Raw genomic sequence first — 18,253 nt, 5'->3', positions numbered from 1 at the left:
ACTCCAAGCTTTTTGAGTCATCCTCATCATCCAACCCAGCTCACCTTCCACTCAAATGAAGTAAAACAACACAGCAATTTCATACCATGAAGTTTCAGTTAAAGTAACTCCTTTAATGAGTTGGACTCTGCTGAAAACAAGAATGTGACTTTGCATGATTTAGCATCATCTATGAAACCCCCAGTTTAAGTCACCAATTTCATGTTCTTATATTCTAAAGGACATCTCAATTTACTTTCTCTCCTCATATATTTATTCAATTATTGCCATGCTATCACCTGGCACCATCACTGAATGACAAGCTCAGTTACACTTAATGCACTTTCACTTTTCCCCTGAACAGATGAAAACTCCAGCTTCGACTCCTCTATAATTATTTCCTATAATACCATGACTGAAAACAATTGGATACCCAACCTCTGAGCTTTGTGACATTCAGGCCTGTGTGCTGGCTGAGCAGTTTGTCAGGGCTGTGTTATTTACAGAATCCCAGGGTCCCTGAGGCTGGAAAATCCCTGCCAGCCCATGGAGTCCCAGCTGTGCCCAGTGCCCACCTTGTGCCCAGCCCAGAGCACTGAGTGCCACCTCCAGCCCTTCCTGGGACACCTCCAGGGATGGGCACTGCAAAGCTCCCTGGGCAGCCCCTGCCAAGGCCTGAGCACCCTTTCCATGCAGAAATTCCTGCTGCTGTCCAAGCTGAGCCTCCCCTGGCCCAGCCTGAGGCCATTTCCCCTTGTCCTGTCCCTGTTCCCTGGCAGCACAGCCCGACCCCCCCTGGCTGTCCCCTCCTGGCAGGGAGTTGTGCAGAGCCACAAGGTCCCCCCTGAGCCTCCTTTGCTCCAGGCTGAGCCCCTTCCCCAGCTCTGTTCCCTTCCCTGGACACACTCAATGTGTGTCTTGAAGGGAGGAGCCCAGAAATCCCTGCAGCTCCAGAGTAGGTCACCAACAAATTTCAGAACAAATTCCACAGACTCAGGGGTATCCAAGACCAGAACTGGCAGCAGGTCACTGCCAATGGGTGTCAGAGCTCTGTATTAATTCAGTGTTGTATAATCCTGGGGCTGTGCATTCCAAGTCACCCAGCTCCAAAGTGGTTCATCAGTTCAACCTCAGCAAAGCCCACAGTGATGTGTCAATTGTGCCCCATCTCCTCCCACTGCACCTCATCAATTCAGTGCCCTGAAACTTAGAAGTAGTGCTTAACCCGATTAAAATTCCTCAAAAATAAACAAAGGGCCAAGAAAAAGGAAAGGAATTCATTGTATAAATGCAGGAACCAAATGCAGAGATCAAGGGATTTTCATTACGAAGTCATAAGAGATTCAGTTGGCCAGACACTACTAAAGTATTTTGAATATATATATATTTATCAAATTCTTTAGCCATCCCTGCAGCACAGTTTATATTCTAAGGCATATATGTGCTGTATACTCATGGAGAAACCAAAGGCACACAGCTTGTGCTCCTTTAAGCTGGCCTGAAGTCAAACCCCAGTCATTATCAAGCATTCCTGAATAAAGTAATTCAGCCATCACTGTTTTGGAAGTGCTGCTCACTTGGGAGAGCTGCCCTAGTGCAGAGTGTGAGTCAGAAGAGGGGATGGAGGGAAGGACCTGCTGACTGCCTTGTGTCTTCAGCCATGTCAGGAAGGTTTGGAGAAAGCTGTGTGCTGCATGGGAGCCTGATCTGCTTGCTGGGTATTCCCTTGGATGTATTTTTATGGAGATAACCTTACCTGGATTTCTCCCAGGCTCAAGAAGAAACAGGCAGCTCTGGCAGGTACATCCTTGACAGTGGCTAAACCTGCCCAGGACCTCACCCTGCTCTTAACAAAACCAAGCTCCTGATCACTGATTAACCCTGATGTGTCACACTCCACACACTCAATTCTTACTCAAGGAAAAAGAAATACCCAGGATAATCCAGGCTTAGAATCCCAGAATCTCCTGCTGGTTCTGTGGGTAGCATTGCAAAGATGAAGGTATTGGAACCGCCACCCCTATACACTGTCTCAGGCCATCCCCAAGATTTATGGCACGTTCCCAAATATTTGAGCACCTTCAACTAACACAGAATCCCAGAGTGGTTTGGGTTGGAAGGGATTTACAAACCCATCCAGTGCCACCCCTGCCATGGGCAGGGACAGCTCCCACTGTCCCAGGCTGCTCCAAGCCCCAGTGTCCAACCTGGCCTTGGACACTGCAACCACAGCTTCTCTGGGCAAGTCAGGCTGACAGATCCAAAAATGCACCGTGGGCTGTGATCCCATCATCACCATCACCCCCCTAAAACACAGCAAGGTCACTGGAAGAGCAGTTTCAGCCTTCTCAGCAAATACCAGCAACATCTGTGTGAAAAAGATGGCAAAGGAAGGATTTTTGACACTTACTTTTGGAGGGGACCCGCAGGTTGGACCTCACCACCTGCAGGGAGTCTGCCTGCACTCGGAGCTCGTAACTTTGGACACTTTCATAGTCCAGAGGCTTTTTCACAGAGATCACTCCTGTTCTGTTGTTAATGGCAAACACATCTGGAAGCCAGCAAAAACACAGGAACTTTATGAGATGCATAAACAGGGATTTTCAATGCCCAAGGGTTTTATTTTGGGGATGACACAATTCTCTGACACTGCCAAGCAAGTTCCCTCCCTCTCTCCCTCTTGGAAAACCCCACCTAGCTCATCTTTGAAGATATTTTTAAGCAGCAGAGTGGCTTGATCTGCCCTCCTACTGGAATAACCAACCCAGCATCACAGACTCACGGAACATCCTGAGCTGGAAGGGACCCAAAGGATCCAGGCAGTACAACTCCCTGCACAGGACTTGAGTACAAATGGAAAGATGGGACAAGACAAAGAACCCACTTTCACAAAAGGGAGGATGGGATGGGGAATTCTTTACATCTCTCCCAGTAATTCTGCGTTATTTTGTCAAGATGTCCAGGTGGATCACAGGGAGTATCCCAGCAGGATGTTTTGTTTGGATATCAGCCTCTAATCCAATATTTGTTACAGCATGGCCGAGTCTATAATCCCTTAAATCAGATTTTTAAGCGAGTCAATTCCATCAAAGCTATTTACGCTTTTATTTTGATGTGCCATGGACTCACACTATGAGGCACCATCCATGGAAATTTTCACATCAGTGAGGAAGATTTTCTTGTAATTTTGCTAATTAATCTGATCTTTAGCTTATCTCCAAAGGCTTGGTAATGGTAGTTACAGAATCATAGAGTAGTTTGGGTGGGAAGGGACCTTAAAGCCCATCCAATGCCACCCTTGCCATGGGCAGGGACAACTTCCACCACTCCAGGCTGCTCTAAGCCCTGTCCAGCCTGGCCTTGGGCACTTCCAGGGATCCAGGGGCAGCCACAGCATCTCTGGGCACCCTGTGCCAGGGCCTGCCCACCCTGCCAGGAAACAATTCCTTCCCATTACCCCATCTAAACTTCTCTGTTCCAGCCTGATGCCATTCCCCCTTATCCTGTTCTTTACAAAAAGTCCCTCTCCAGGTTTCTTGTCAGCCCCTTCCAGCCCAGGAATTCCCTCCAGCTTGTCCAGATGAGGTGGGATTTCACCTCCATGACCTGAGAGTTCTTCTCCAGCCTCATTGACTCTGTGACTCACCTCAGCAGCTTTACTTCTCCACAATTTCTTGCAGATGTCTGGTTGTCCATAACCACAAGACTGAAACACTAGCATTAAAATGAATGTAGATATGATTGCACTCACCCTCCTCATTCCCTGACACAATGGAGTACACCACTGTCTGGTTCAGGGCGGCCGCGGTGACAACGGTGACCACGGTTCCCTTGGGGGCACTTTCACTCACTGGGGGAGGCCTGCAGAGTGGGACAGAAGGATTTGTGTTACATTCCTGAGCAGCAGATTATTCCTCATTCCTCAGGTTTGTATGGCCTCCATCTATCAGGCTGCCAAAGGATCTGTTATGAGAGAAAATCATATTAAAAAGGAAAATGTTTAACCTATGAGAATGCAAAAGTCACTGAGAAGTCCAATGGACAAGAGGTGGCAATGTAAAGATGTAATGATTCTTGGATCTGAGAAGTGGGAAAGCAGGGAATAATGAGGAGAAACAAGAACTACCACAGCCTGATAAATTGGAAGTAAAAGACAAAATAGATATTTTCTATATATATTTTATATAATCTATAGAACTCTTTTATAATAGATCTTGAATATATTCAAGTCTACTAAGACAACTCAATAATCTGTCAGAAAACCATGCAGGAAAACTCATTCATAGGTAAAATTCCATACCTTAAACAGGAATCACTTTGGGGCCACCTCCATGGGAATTTCCATTCTTCACAAAGATCCAAAAATTTTCCTGCCAGCACATTTTGGTACCAAAACCCAAGATGCTTTTCAGGAAATGAACTGCAATCCAAGGCTACCCAAACTCTGTAAGGGTGGGCAGGCCCTGGCACAGGGTGCCCAGAGCAGCTGGGGCTGCCCCTGGATCCCTGGCAGTGCCAAGGCCAGGTTGGACACTGGGGTTTGGAGCAGCCTGGGATGGTGGAAGGTGTCCCTGCCCATGGGATGGGGGGGCACTGGGTGGGCTTTGATGCCCTTTGACCCAAATCATTCCATGACTCTGTACTGATGTCTTTAAATCAGCAATCCAAACAATTTCGACAAGGAGAAGTGAGAGGCTTGAGCTCATCTGAAATCCTCCTCCTCAGATTTTCCTCATGGCAAGCAGTGGTTGAATTCATGCTTCAAACTCTTCAAAATAAATTTAGAAGGAAGTTTTGACACTCATCTATGAATGTAGATGGGGTTTTTTTATATGTATTATGCAGATGTTTTCAATTTTTAAAAATTACACTCATTCAATAGATAACAAAATAAACACCAGATGAGGATCTGCTCAGAGAGGCTCCTGAGTCTGAAGATCAGTTGTGCACTGATCTTCAAAATTTTGGACAGAATATACAACTGCTTCTTTCCAGGGAATATCATGGAGGTATTTGGAAGGCCAAATGGCACCTGGGGACAAAGCCTGGGGGTGGCCCTGGCAGTGCTGGGGGAACAGTTTGATTGGATGATCCCAGGGGTCTTTTCAGACCTAAATAATGCTGTGATTCCATGAATATTTTATCACTTTCCCCTGTCATCTTCCAGGTGGTTTTCAAATCCTCCACCCCATGCCACATTTTCCCATTCTAAGGGCAGGGAACGGGCACGGCCCCAAGGCTGCCAGAGCTCCAGGAGTGATGGGACAATGCTCTCAGGGACAGGGTGGGATTGTTGGGGTGTCTGGGCAGGGCCAGGAGCTGGGATCAGTGATCCTTGAGTGTCCCTTACAACTCAGGATATTCCATGATTATATCAAGGTTGGAACCCCAGGACACAATCCCAACTATTGAACCCAAATTTCTCCCACAAAGAAGTGGCCAATCTTCTCTTCAAGTCTGCCTTACAAACATTTCCTTTGGAATCAATATTGCTTTGAACTTCCCAGAAAAATGTAGAGATAATGAATATATGGAATTAAGTTTTGGATCATGCAACATAACAGCGATCTCCTCTTTTTTTTCCACTGATGGAAAAATCCCCTTTTACTCAAACCCACATGCCTGGAGCAGATCCCTCTGCTCCCACTGTTCTGCGTCAGTGCTTGGAATAAAGTTCCTTGTTGCTTCTTAATTTATTAAGCTCTTAAACCATTGCTATGAAAAGCTTTTTAAGGTGCATTTCACCAATGCAAATGCTAATCTTAGGGATTAAAAAGATGCCAAAAGGCAGGGAAAGACAGGGGGAAAAACGTTCCAAAGCTGGAAGCATTTAAAGCTGGAATTCTTTTGATGAGGTCAGAGAGGAAAATGCCCTTTTTATCCTGCATTATAGATGATTTTGTTTTCTTTGTCTTCTGAAGGTGTGGGAGTGTTACAAAAGCCCTGCATTTCATTCCCAGCACAATCCCAGGATATTTCTGCAGTGGGAATGACCTTACAGCTCCCTCTGCCAGTGCTGAATCCCAGGGATTTACAAATCAATACTAATTAGTGAGAGGTTTTGTGTTTGCTCTGGAGGGAGGGGGAAGAACAGCACCCCCCACTCCCCCCCATGATAATTGCACTGATTTCATTCCCTTCCTTTAATTCCAGGGATTGGGAACAACAGGAGCAATGCATCAGCTGCAGTAAAACACCCAGCTCATCCCTTCAGAGCATTCCTCTGGACTGTGGAGAGACAAAGCAGCAAAATATCAGCATCCAGCTTCTTATATCCTGCTCTTTATCCTGTGCTTCCAGCTCTAATAACCTTTCTAAGGCAATAAATTCCTTATTTTCCAATGTTTTAATGGCTAAGATGGAAAACTGTGCCTTTTTTTTCCCCCTGACATATTAATTGAAGGTGTTTTAGGACACAGGCAAAGTTGGTTTTATGCCATAATTTTGCATCACTAGATGAAAAAAGCTGGAAATTTTGTGGGAAGAGGAAAGCAGGAGAAGCCAGCCCAAACCACACAGAAAAGGATGAGAAAACCCCCATGGGAGTGGAAGGGAAGGGAATTTCTGTGAGCTCAACAGCACTGGGGGCAGGGAGGGTGAAGGGATTGGTTTGTCACTGTCACCTGGGTGGGGTGGGTGTGTCACTGTCACCTGGGCGTGTCTCTGCCTCCCAGCCCACTGCTGGCTCCACAGAACCAGAGCAGTTAAGGATGGAAAAGATCTCTGAGATCATCAAGTCCAGCCATCAACCAGCACCACCCTGCTCACCATTAACCATGTCCCCAAGTGCCACCTCCAGCCCTTCCTGGGACACCTCCAGGGATGGGCACTGCCAAGCTCCCTGGGCAGCCCCTGCCAAGGCCTGAGCACCCTTTCCATGCAGAAATTCCTGCTGCTGTCCAAGCTGAGCCTCCCCTGGCCCAGCCTGAGGCCCTTTCCCCTTGTCCTGTCCCTGTTCCCTGGCAGCACAGCCCGACCCCCCCTGGCTGTCCCCTCCTGGCAGGGAGTTGTGCAGAGCCACAAGGTCCCCCCTGAGCCTCCTTTGCTCCAGGCTGAGCCCCTTTCCCAGCTCCCTCAGCCCCTCCTGGGGCTCCAGCCCCTTCCCCAGCTCCCTTCCCTGCCCTGGAATTGCTTTGAAATATTTGAGATATTTTCACTGAAATGGTTCCTTTCTGAACCTCTGAACTCCCCACCTTCTCAGACCTGTGATTTCTGATTCCTTCCCAAAACTCCCATGCCCAGGATCCACATCCATCCCATCCCATCCCATCCCATCCCATCCCATCCCATCCCATCCCATCCCATCCCATCCCATCCCATCCCATCCCATCCCATCCCATCCCATCCCATCCCTGGATGTGACAATGTCCCTTGCAATAAATGATTATCCAACTGCATCCCACAGATTTTAGGTATAAACCACAATTAACACCCATTATATTCCACATCCCACCTCAGCCTTATCCAGAGTTTTAATCTCCTCTTCTCCACACAACCACCCTTTGACCATGACAACTTTAATCTATTTCATCCATTTCCAATCTTATTTTTTCCAGGACCATCACAGCAATGTGGCATTTCGGCCCTTTGATTCACTTTAACTTTCCCACAGGAATAATAAATGATCTCTTGGGAGCATCCAGGGTGGGATGGAGACCAGAAGAGACCTCGTTGATTTCTTTGAGTATGAAACCACAAAATGCATTTTGTCCCTCAGAAAATAAATAAAGCAACCACAAAGAAGAGCGGGATTAAAATAAAGACATTATTTGTGCACAAAAATATTAAAAATAAATACAATTTAAAAAAAAAATCACTGAGTTTGCTCTTTCTTAATTATCTGTGTCTTGATCAGAGTGGGGAAGGGAGACTGAGCACATCTCAAATACATTGCAGGGCACAACTACTGCAAGTGTCCAAGTGAAATTTTAACTTTTCCTCTCTACTTTTCTGCTTCTTCTTTTTCTCTGTGCTAAACACATCACTCCCAGCCCTTTTTCAATTTGCCTGGTAGCCAATATGCTTTAAATTCACCATGAAACTTGTCTATCTCCAAAAGCATGAATGCGAGATTTAATAAAAAATTAAATTTCAATCCAGCAAACCCAATAATAATTTGGAAAATTGGTTTAGAGCTGAAGCTTAATAGTGGGATGTGAATGGACTCCATATGAGCAACTTCAGTTGCCTCTACTTTGTGGACTTTATATTTTATATGTATTTATATAGAATATTATAATACAAAATATTTTTATATATTTATATTTTAATTTGTGGAGGTCCATAAAATCCCCTCTGAACCTAAGTTTTGGTGCTGTTTAATTAAACTGCTCACCTCAACTTAACTAACACTGAGGGTATTTTTATTCTCAGGGTGGTGAGAGGGCCAGAGCAGCTGGGGCTGCCCCTGGATCCCTGGCAGTGCCCAAGGCCAGGCTGGACAGGGCTTGGAGCAGCCTGGGATGTCCCTGCCCATGGCAGGGCAGCACTGGATGGATTTTAAAGTCTCTTCCAACCCAAACCAGTCTGGAATTCCATGACCCTATGGCAACTCTTTTAACCCTTTCACCAGCACATAAAAACTACCTTGGCTTCCTGTGCTTGCTCAAAAATGACAGACCTGGACACAAAAATCAGCATTTTGTCAACTTTTATGCATGTTTTAGAGCAATAATCCATCAATTTATTTTTGCTTTCCTAGCAACTACCAGAACAGCTTGTTCCAGGCAAAGATTTTTTTTTTTCTCTGGAAAATTATATTTTTGTCTTAATTAGATGTATTTATTGAGCAGTTTATCTTCAGAGTGTCACATATTCCTTCCTGGACTTGATACCCTGCCTTTCTGTCTCAATTCCCAGATTGGTTGGAGGCACTCTGACCTTCCCATGGTATTTATCTCTAAAACAAATGACAAGGGAGTGTGGACATTGCTCCAGTGATCCTGTCTTAACCTGTTGTATTTTAACCCAAATGTCAGGTTTTGCTCTCCTGACCTCTCTGTGCTCATGTTATCCCTCCAATCTTGCCAAATTAAACCTGAGGCCCTGAAGGCAGGAATATTCCAGTGAGGATTCTGCAGAAGGAAAAAAAAAAATAAGGGGGGGGGGAGGGGGGAAATGCCCACCAAGCCCAAAGTAGGGCACAGTCACACACTTGGATTGGTCAGACTGATGGGATAAATTCCAAGGATAATGTGGCTGGAAGGAAAACACATTGCTGGATGCCAATGGGGTAATACTAAAATTATGGGTAATTTCAGTTCCATATCCACACTCCCAGAGGGATTTATTCCTACATTTCATTAACGTGGTGTTGGAGATCTGGCCCTCAGCCTTTCCAAGCACAGCTTCCCTGCTGGGATCTGGCTCCCTGTGCTTTCCTCCTCCCCAGGAAACATCCCACCAGGAGATTTCAGTGAAAAATAATTCCTAAAATTCTAGTTTCCTTTTTGTTGGGTACAAAGAAGCATAGGGTTTTAATAAAATGCAATCAGCACTACTAACACAAGGAAAAACAGGGGAAGAAGGATCTTTTTCCTGTAATGACCTGGTAACTCACTCCCTAATTTTTCCATGGCAAACCCTGCTTCAGTACCTGCTGTAGAAATAATTTAATTTAATTTTATAACCACATTTGCTAATTTTTTATTACAAACCAGACAAAGTACCAGCAGAAAATCACTCTAAACCAGTGATTCCAAAGGGAAAATCACACACATTTTCCTGAATCCAAGCTGCCACTGATGTGAGATGCAAATTCCAAATGTATGCTGGAAGCTCCAGCTTAAGTGTGAGGGAAACATCGACTGCTTTTACCCCCACATCTCAAAACTGCTGCAACTAGAAGGTTGCCTGTGGTCTTCCCTGAATAAAATGTAAATTCCATCCTAGGAAAGGTGGGAAAAGCAGTGGTAGGACCTGGATATGCTGGGAAAAGGATGATCCAAATGGATGCTCTAAATTGACCAGCATTAAACAAAACATTTTGAGGGACAAAACACTTTTGAGGGACAAAAATAACCCCCTGTGGGTTCTGACGAGAAGGGGAAAATGATTCCTGAGGGGAAAAGTGATCCCTAACAGGGGAAAATCCCTGGGAGCTCTGCTAGGAGGGGAAAAGGGAAACTTTCAGAGGTTTAAAGAAAAGCATCTAAGGTGGAATTGATATTCTAGAAGTGCCCAAGGCCAGATTGAATGGGCTTGGAGCAGCCTGGGATAGGGGAAGGTGTCCCTGCCCATGGCAGGGGTGGCACTGGATGGGATGTATGGTCCCCTTCAGCTGAAACCATTCTGGAATTCTCTGATTCATCAAGGCCTCAGCCACTGACAGATACTGAGAACCATGGAATATCCCAAGTTGGAAAGGACCACCCTTTCCAGCTCCGGAGCACTGTGGATGCTTTTCCCACCTTTCTGCAGGAAGCACCAAATTACAGAGATTCCAACCATGCACTGCCACCCCCTACCCTCACTGCTACTGTGCAGGGTTCCCCATTCCCTACTTCCCAATGAGGAAAACTGTCTGAGTCAACAGCAGGAAACCAGAAACCTGGGGAAAATCTCTTGGAATAATTGACTCCTGATACAGCTCCATGATTTTGCTTTGTGAAATCCTTTTGCTTGGATGGTGTTTGAGTCCAATATTGAAGGATCTAATTGGGTGGAAAACATTATGGCTCCTCTTCCACCGAGGGAGAGCGAGCTCCACGTGTCCCCAGATCTCCCTTTTTAGGCAGAACACATTTCCACAGCAGTGCTGGTGCTGGGAGAGAAATAAAATTAGATAAAATGCCACACTACACTTACATTGAGTTACAGCCTGGAATTCACAGCTTCCCATATTTCCCCATAAAACTTCAGATTGCTGGGCAACTGGACACATCTTTTCTGACAGGCTGGGGAGCTGTAATGCAACACTAACAGAAGCTGTAAGTTTGCAAAATTCCCCCTTTTTCCTGTTCTGGAATGACTGAACACCTGGTTAATGTGCCCACAGGCACTAATTAGGAAGCAATGATGCTGCTCCTGGTTCAATTCCATTCCCTGCTCCAGCTACGAGCAGTGACCTTCCCCTTGCAGAGGATGTGGAATTTATTAATTAACACAACACCAAAAAGACCCCAAATCCCTTTCAACTTTTACTGTTTTAAATTGAGGACGTGCTCATAAAGAGGACAGGCTTGCTAAAAATACCTCTTTATATTCATCTGAGGTTCCAGTTACATCTGGTCTCCACTGTTTCATAGCGCTGCTAATTAATATCTGTTAATTAAGAAGTGAAAGTGCTGCCACAAGTTGTTGTGAAGTAATGGAAACTTTTGGATGAAATCCTTGATCCAGAGGTGATCTGGGTGAAGTCAGGACAAAAGAAAGAAGAGTTTGGGAAAGGGGCTCTGTGTGGCAGATTCAATTTTCTCAAAAAATTGATTTATTTGGTGTATTAGGTTTTAACCTTCTTTTTTTGGTTGCCCAGAGAAGCTGAGGCTGGAAGTATCCAAAAGATGCAGGACAGGCTTGGAACAACCTGGGGTAGTGGAAGGTGGCCCTGCCCATGGCAGGGGTGGAACAAGATGAAGTTCAAGTTCCCTCCCAACCCAAACCACTCTGGAATTCCACGGTTCTTTATCCAGAGACCAAAGCCAACATTAAAAACGTTTAATAAACTGTGTGAATTGTCTCCCCCTCTTTGGGGCAGGGCTGTAGAAAATCTCCCTGTCCCCACCAACCCAATCTCCAGGCTGTCACATGGGCTGGAGACACTGGATGTGTCCGTGTCTTCCACCAGTTCTGTAGAGAACCCCTGGAATCCCAACACCCTGAGGGAGATGTGGTGACAGAAACAGCATCAGCCGTGTCCTTCCCTGGCACCAAAGGTCAGCTGAGCCCAGCCATCCCCATCTAAATGCCCACACCCTCTGAGGTGGCCCAGCCATCTCCACCTACATGTCCACATGCCCCAGCACTTTGATTCTTTGGGATTTTTGCCTCTTTTCTCCCCACTGTGTTTTTGTGGAGCAATGCCTGGCTTGGAAATCACTTTGTCAGGCACTGCTGCCATCAACTCTCTCAGAGTCATCCTCACCATCCATGGCAAGGACAGACAAGGACCCATGCTGCTAATGCAGCTCAGCTCCTGGGCTCCACAGGGAGGGAAGATCCAGCTGGAGCACTGGGACCACACAGGGCTGACCACAGAGTCATTAGGGCTGGAAAAGCCCTCAAGGGCCATCGTGTCCAGCTGGGAACCCAGCAGCGCCCTGTTCCCCACCAGCCATGTCCCCAGGTGCCACAGCCACACCTGTGTGAGCTCTTCCAAGGATGGTGACTCTGCCCTTGCCCTGCTCAGCCCTGCCAAGGCCTGAGCACCCTTTCCATGCAGAAATTCCTGCTGCTGTCCAAGCTGAGCCTCCCCTGGCCCAGCCTGAGGCCCTTTCCCCTTGTCCTGTCCCTGTTCCCTGGCAGCACAGCCCGAACCCCCCCTGGCTCCAACCTTTTTTCCAGAAAGCTGAAGGGAGTGAGAAGATTGCCCTGCTGCTGCTCTGCTTCTCTGCTCTGCTGGGGTGAGAAACACCCCAAATCCCACCTGGCCTCCTCTTGCCAGTCCCCTCCAGAGGAGCCAAGGATGCAGAAGATCCCCTCTGATGGACTTTAGGGGGGATCTCTCCCAGTCATTAAGAAGGAACTATATTTTATCCCCCACTTATTGTAAATCGACTGCTCCATTGTATATTTTCTGGATCTCAGAGCCCTCAGCTGCCCTTTGCTGTTCAATATGGAGAGCACAGCAGTGTTTAGAAGTCTCCAGAATAATTTACAATCCAAACAAAGAAGGTGGGGGGGGAAAGAGGCCAATTAATTTGCCCTAAATGATGCAATAATGCAGAGGGAGAGCCAGTGAATAAATGCCACTCTGCCTTCATGCACTTGACTGGTGTCTCCTCTGGAAGTCACTCTAGACACAGATAATGATCAATCAAAGCCTCCCTGGGTGTGAAGAGGGCTCCAAGCAGAGCTGGTGTTCCTTTGGCAGAGCTGCCAGGCTCTGCAGGTCAGCTCAAGGCAGAGTGGCACTTTCATCTCCCTTTCTGCTCATGCCATCTGCTCTCTCTCTATTTTGTATTTATCTTTGATTTCGTAGCACAGGCTGCAGCTTTATGCTGTGAAACTGTTCAACTCTGACCTTTCCCTAAAAACACAGGAAGGAAGTTTGGAAACCAGCTCGAGAACAGCGCTGGAATCACCCAGATTATGATAATTAGACAAACAAAGATCAATACTAATCCACTCTAAAGCCACTAATTCTCAATCCATCTGAAATTCAAGCACCCACATCCAGCAGTTTTTTGTTTTGCAAGGTGCTGCTGTTTTGCTCTGTGCTGCCTTTCACATTAAAGGTATCCCATGTCACTGGAAAATGAGGTCCTGTGACACCTGCCAGTTCCAGCTTGCATCACTGTCAACAAACCAAACACAAAGCACAGCCTGCAGAGTGTGACAGTCCCTGAAAACCTTAGGAATCAACACTAGTCCTGCTCCCAAATACTTGAGAGTCTCAGAGCAGAATCAGAAACTTCTGGGGTTGTTTTAATTTCATTTTTGACATTGAGGAAAATAAATAACTGCCTTTGCTGTCCCCAAAAGATTTTAAGAGCTTCTTAGCACTGTGCAAAGAACTTCCCAGGAATGGAGCTGTGCTTTGGAAAGGGAAAGCAGGCTGTCCAGATAATCCTGAAGAGTTCACAGGGACACAAAGATAACCTGGCTTACTCAGGTGCTGTCATCAAAAGGTATTATGGGCTCAAGTCACTTTGTACTGCAAGAGTTCTTCACTCTACTGAAAAAACATTCCCAGCTCCTGGGATAGAACTGGAGCTCAAGGCAGGCTCAGAAATCCCCTAATCCCAGAGTGGTTTGGGTTGGAAGGGACCTCAAATCCCATCCAGTGCCACCCCTGCCATGGGCAGGGACACCTCCCACTGTCCCAGGCTGCTCCAAGCCCTCTCCAGCCTGGCCTTGGGCACTGCCAGGGATCCAGGGGCAGCCCCAGCTGCTCTGGGCACCCTGTGCCAGGGCCTGCCCACCCTGCCAGGGAACAATTCCTTCCCAATATCCCATCCATCCCTGTCTTCTGTCAATCTGAACCCATTCCCCATGTCCTGTCCCTCCAGTTCCTGTTGCAGGGTCCCTCTCCAGCTCTCCTGGAGCCCCTTCAGGCTCTGGAAGGAGCTGTGAGGTCTCCACACACCCTTCCCTTCTCCAGGCTGAACCCTCCCAGCTCTCCCAGCCTGGCTCCACAGGGAAGCTGCTCCAATCCTCTCATCAATTTCTGAGCCCTCTCTGGACTTGCTCCACAGCAAGTTTGCTCCAACAGACACCTGCCTGCCCTGATCTGAAATTCCAGCCCCAAATGGAAATGTTTTTATTTGCTACATTCCCCAAAGTAATGCAGCAAACACTGCACACCTCTGGAGATACCTAAGGAACTGCAGGGAGCAGCAGGAACAATTTCTCTCTTGGGAAAAATCCTTCAGGAAAGGATTATTATCAAGTGCAAAGTTTGTCATTTTGCACCGGTCCTTCAGATTTCACATTTGTTCCAAGTTAAATACAAAATTAGGAGAAGAGAGGCATGTTTTTGCTATTTTTCACTTCTTTAAGTGGGAAATGTGCTAATATTCCAATCATGAGGACAAATACAGTGCAGATAATGAATTTTTGTATAAACTTGTTTAAATAGCTGAACAAGCCCATCCTTTAGGGCTTACTGAAGACCATTTGTGTTCAATTTCTGCTTTCTGATTCCCTGCAGTCCTTGGATTTGGAAATATCTGTACAAAGCCCACTACATTCTGCTGCTGATTATGTCACTGCAGTGGCATTGAGAGAATACATTGCAACTTCTTGGTATCTTGAAGCTGCTTGCCCTGATCTTGTAATTTCCTATAATTGTACAGATGTCAAATTCATGAACACACTCTCTGCTACAAAATTTAACAAACTAATCAGCCCACTTTTTGGTTTGCTTTTGATCAATTTTAAGACACTGAGGTTGATGATAATGAACTGTCAGAGGGTAAATTTATGAAATTATGTCTCTGTGGTGATAATAATCACCTGCACTTCTAACACTGAAGAGGTTGAGTCTGAGTCCTCCCATGCCTCACATAAATGGTGTAGAGGATCAAAAAGTGCCTCACAGAAATGGTGTAGAGGGTCAAAACACACTCCAGAAAACTTAACCTAGAGCCCTGGTGATCCTAGTCCCAATTCCAGGACATCAAATTTGTTTATCCAAATGACTGATATCTTCAACAACTTCTGAGGGGAAAATTTCAAGCAAACCTTCCCTCACCATCACCGTCAACCCAGATCTTTCCAGCAGGTGAAAACCTGCTCAGACAGTAAAATTCCACCACAACAGAGTATTTTCATAGCTCTGTTTCAGACTAGCCTTCAAGCAGGACTTCATTTTGGCTTTAAAAACACCAGTTTGAGGGTGAAAGAATGAACTCCTTACCTGTATTCATCCTGTGTGAAGCGTGGGATGACTGAGGGCTGCAGCACCGAAATTTCCACCGTGGTGGTATTGAACTTCACTGGGTCCCCATCATCGTAGGCAATGACCACCAGCTACAAACAACACAGAAAATTAGGCTCTGACTACACAAAAGAACATTTTTCATCCTGATTTCCAGCAATTCTGGTACTTGCAGGGTCTAAAAAAATCAGATGTGATTTTCTTTTGTTGCAAGTCACAGAGGGCATAAGAGCAAAACACGGAGGGAAAAGGTGACAGCCATCCTCAGGTTGAACCTCTGCTGGAAAATTTTGAGAAGCACAGTAAACTGGAGGAATTTCTTCCTGGAGAGGGTTGTTAAACATTGGAATGGGCTGCTCAGGGAGGTGGGGAGTCCCCATCCCTGGAGGTGACCAAGAAACCCCTGGATGTGACACTCAGTACTCTGGTGGGGATTGGTCACAGGTTGGACTCGGTGATCCTGGAGGGCTTTTCCAACCTCAGTGATTCTGGGATTCTTTAACTCCTAATAAAACAGACAGGAAGAACCCTGGGTGAGAATTATCTGTTGCTGACATTAATATCTAGAACCAAGGGCTCATGTTAGAATTAAAAAAAAATTAACATTACTTCCAACCCCCTCCAAAAAGTCCTCTGCAGAAGAGAGATGCTCTTAGCTCAAACATGGACAAGACCAAATTACCTTCTCTTAAATTAGGCCTGTAATTAGAATTTTGATTTTTAAAAACGTTTTCTCATGTCTATTTGATGATTTAATTCATGATTTTGTGGTGGCCCAAGCAGGTTCATTTGTTTTTAGCTTTCATATGAAATGTAACGTGCTTGTGTGTGGACTCCAGCCCACTGAAGAAGGAGCAATGGGCATTTTTCCAGTTTTCTCCCTAAATGTTTTTCCTTATTTCTGGAGGTTGCTACCTGAGGCAGGTCTGCATCTCATTCTAGCAGAGCATTTTCAACTCATTTCTGCCAATCCAAGCTATTCCACAATAACCATTTTTTTTTCAGCCAGTATATTAGGAAAGTCACCAGTGCAAGAGATAATTGCAGAAATTACCCAGATGTTAAATAGTTACTGGAAAAATTCCCAGAGGATTCAGCAGCCCAGTGGTCTTTAAGCAAATATCAACTCCAAGTGTTCCCATCACTGATTTTTGGAGTCTTCTCTGTGTTTTTTTCCTAAGAATCCACATTTTCTGAAAAGCAATTCCCTGCTGAATGTCCCATTTCCTGCCCTGATATGAAACAGTGTGGGAGAGATCCCAATTTTGGAAAACAGCCCCACAAAAGAAGTACTAAGAAGTAAAAAAAGGAAGTGCAGCAACAGAAAAGTTCCACTCTTGGTGATGTTAACCAAGAAAAAATCCTCCCCTCCCTTGGGTTCTATTACATTAATTAGAAACTTAAAAGGACTTAAATTAGCACTGTCCTAACCCATGGGCTGCTGCAGCTCAAGTAGCCCTTGATGGGACACTCAGGAGTGGAAACCAGTGGACAGCTTTATTCCTCATAATGGAAGGTGGGCAAACAAACTTCTCTTTAACCCTCATTTCAAAAATAAATACCTGAAAGAAGAAGAAAACACCTTAATGAGCGTAAGGAAATTTCCAAGTAGGGAAATTACATCCAACCCAAGATATTATGGATTTTTTTTTCTTCCTTACTGACCCACTTCTGTTTTTATTTCTTACCACTCCTGCCCTTCATGGATCTTAAAGGGCAGATGCTCTACTGATTTAGGTTAAAATCATACCTTAATCCACACTCATTCACTCCAGACTCTTTAGGACCAGTGACAACAAAATGGGAATTTAGGTTTCCTTAAAATCAACATTTTTACATTAAAACACTCATGAACAGGAACTCCTGAACTACAAGCTGTGCAGTAACTTCATTTCCAGCTCTTCTTACAAAGTTCTCCCCAAATTCTCCCCAAAAGCCCTGCTGAAAGTGAACTTGGTAAAAATGAGGGTTCCCCAAGCTGCCTCCCTGTTTTCCCAACAGGTGCAACCACATCCCTTCAAGACATTCCTGAAATCACAAAGGCACAAAACACAGGCCAGGAGAAAAAGATGGAAACCAAGGAACAAACAGAAGTGAAATTTTGCACGGAAATCTGATGAAAGGCTGGATTTGATCCCGGAGGTCTTTTCCAACCTTAATGTTTCTGCAATCATTCTATGCAACAGAAAAAAACCAAAGGAGAACCATGATGGTGAAAAGAATCCCAGCAAATCCAGGGAACATTTTGTGGCACTGCAGCTGAATTTGTACCTTGAACACTGTGCTGGGCTCTTCATTGAGGTTCACTCGGGTGATGACACGTCCCGAGTTTTCCTCCACATCAAAAATGCTGGCGCTGTAGGGAAACTGGACAACATCCACCTTGTAGCGAACCCGACTCGCTGGGGTGCCCTGGAAGGCAAAAAGAGGCAAATTGGAGATTTTGGGGGTTTTACACACCTCCTGAAGGATTAAAATGTAACATTGGTAAGGCCAGCACAAGTAAAACTTGCTGTTTGTCCTCCTCAAACCTGAGCGACCGCTTCAAGCCCCCCTAAATATCTTCCATGACACCTGTGAGGTCCAGTAGGAAAAATCACCAGAGTATTGGAAAGAAAAGGGCTGAACCCCCACCTACTTAAACTCAGAAGTGTTTTATAAAAAAAGGACATTTTTAAACACAAAATGGGCATGGCTTAAGGCTGGTTGAAATACCTTTCAAAAATATTTTGACTT

At 45.6% G+C, this 18,253-nt stretch overlaps 1 protein-coding gene across 3 annotated transcripts in view; it reads right to left on the bottom strand.

Moving 5' to 3' along the window:
• Positions 1–18,253, bottom strand: part of PCDH15 (protocadherin related 15) — a 637,262-nt gene that overhangs the window by 58,266 nt on the left and 560,743 nt on the right. For all 3 annotated transcript variants that reach the window (XM_059851092.1, XM_059851093.1, XM_059851091.1), the window contains 4 exons: positions 17,789–17,929; positions 15,497–15,609; positions 3,731–3,840; positions 2,390–2,530 (listed from right to left, as the gene is read on the bottom strand). In XM_059851092.1, coding sequence (XP_059707075.1) covers positions 2,390–2,530; positions 3,731–3,840; positions 15,497–15,609; positions 17,789–17,929 — 505 coding nt within the window. The remainder of the gene's footprint in view (positions 1–2,389; positions 2,531–3,730; positions 3,841–15,496; positions 15,610–17,788; positions 17,930–18,253) is intronic.

This window comes from Haemorhous mexicanus, chromosome 7, assembly GCF_027477595.1.
Source record: "Haemorhous mexicanus isolate bHaeMex1 chromosome 7, bHaeMex1.pri, whole genome shotgun sequence".
In the NCBI taxonomy this organism is placed as follows: Eukaryota; Metazoa; Chordata; class Aves; order Passeriformes; family Fringillidae; genus Haemorhous; species Haemorhous mexicanus.
Note: the sequence above shows the minus strand (reverse complement) of the source record. Positions and strands in the feature narration are given on the sequence as shown.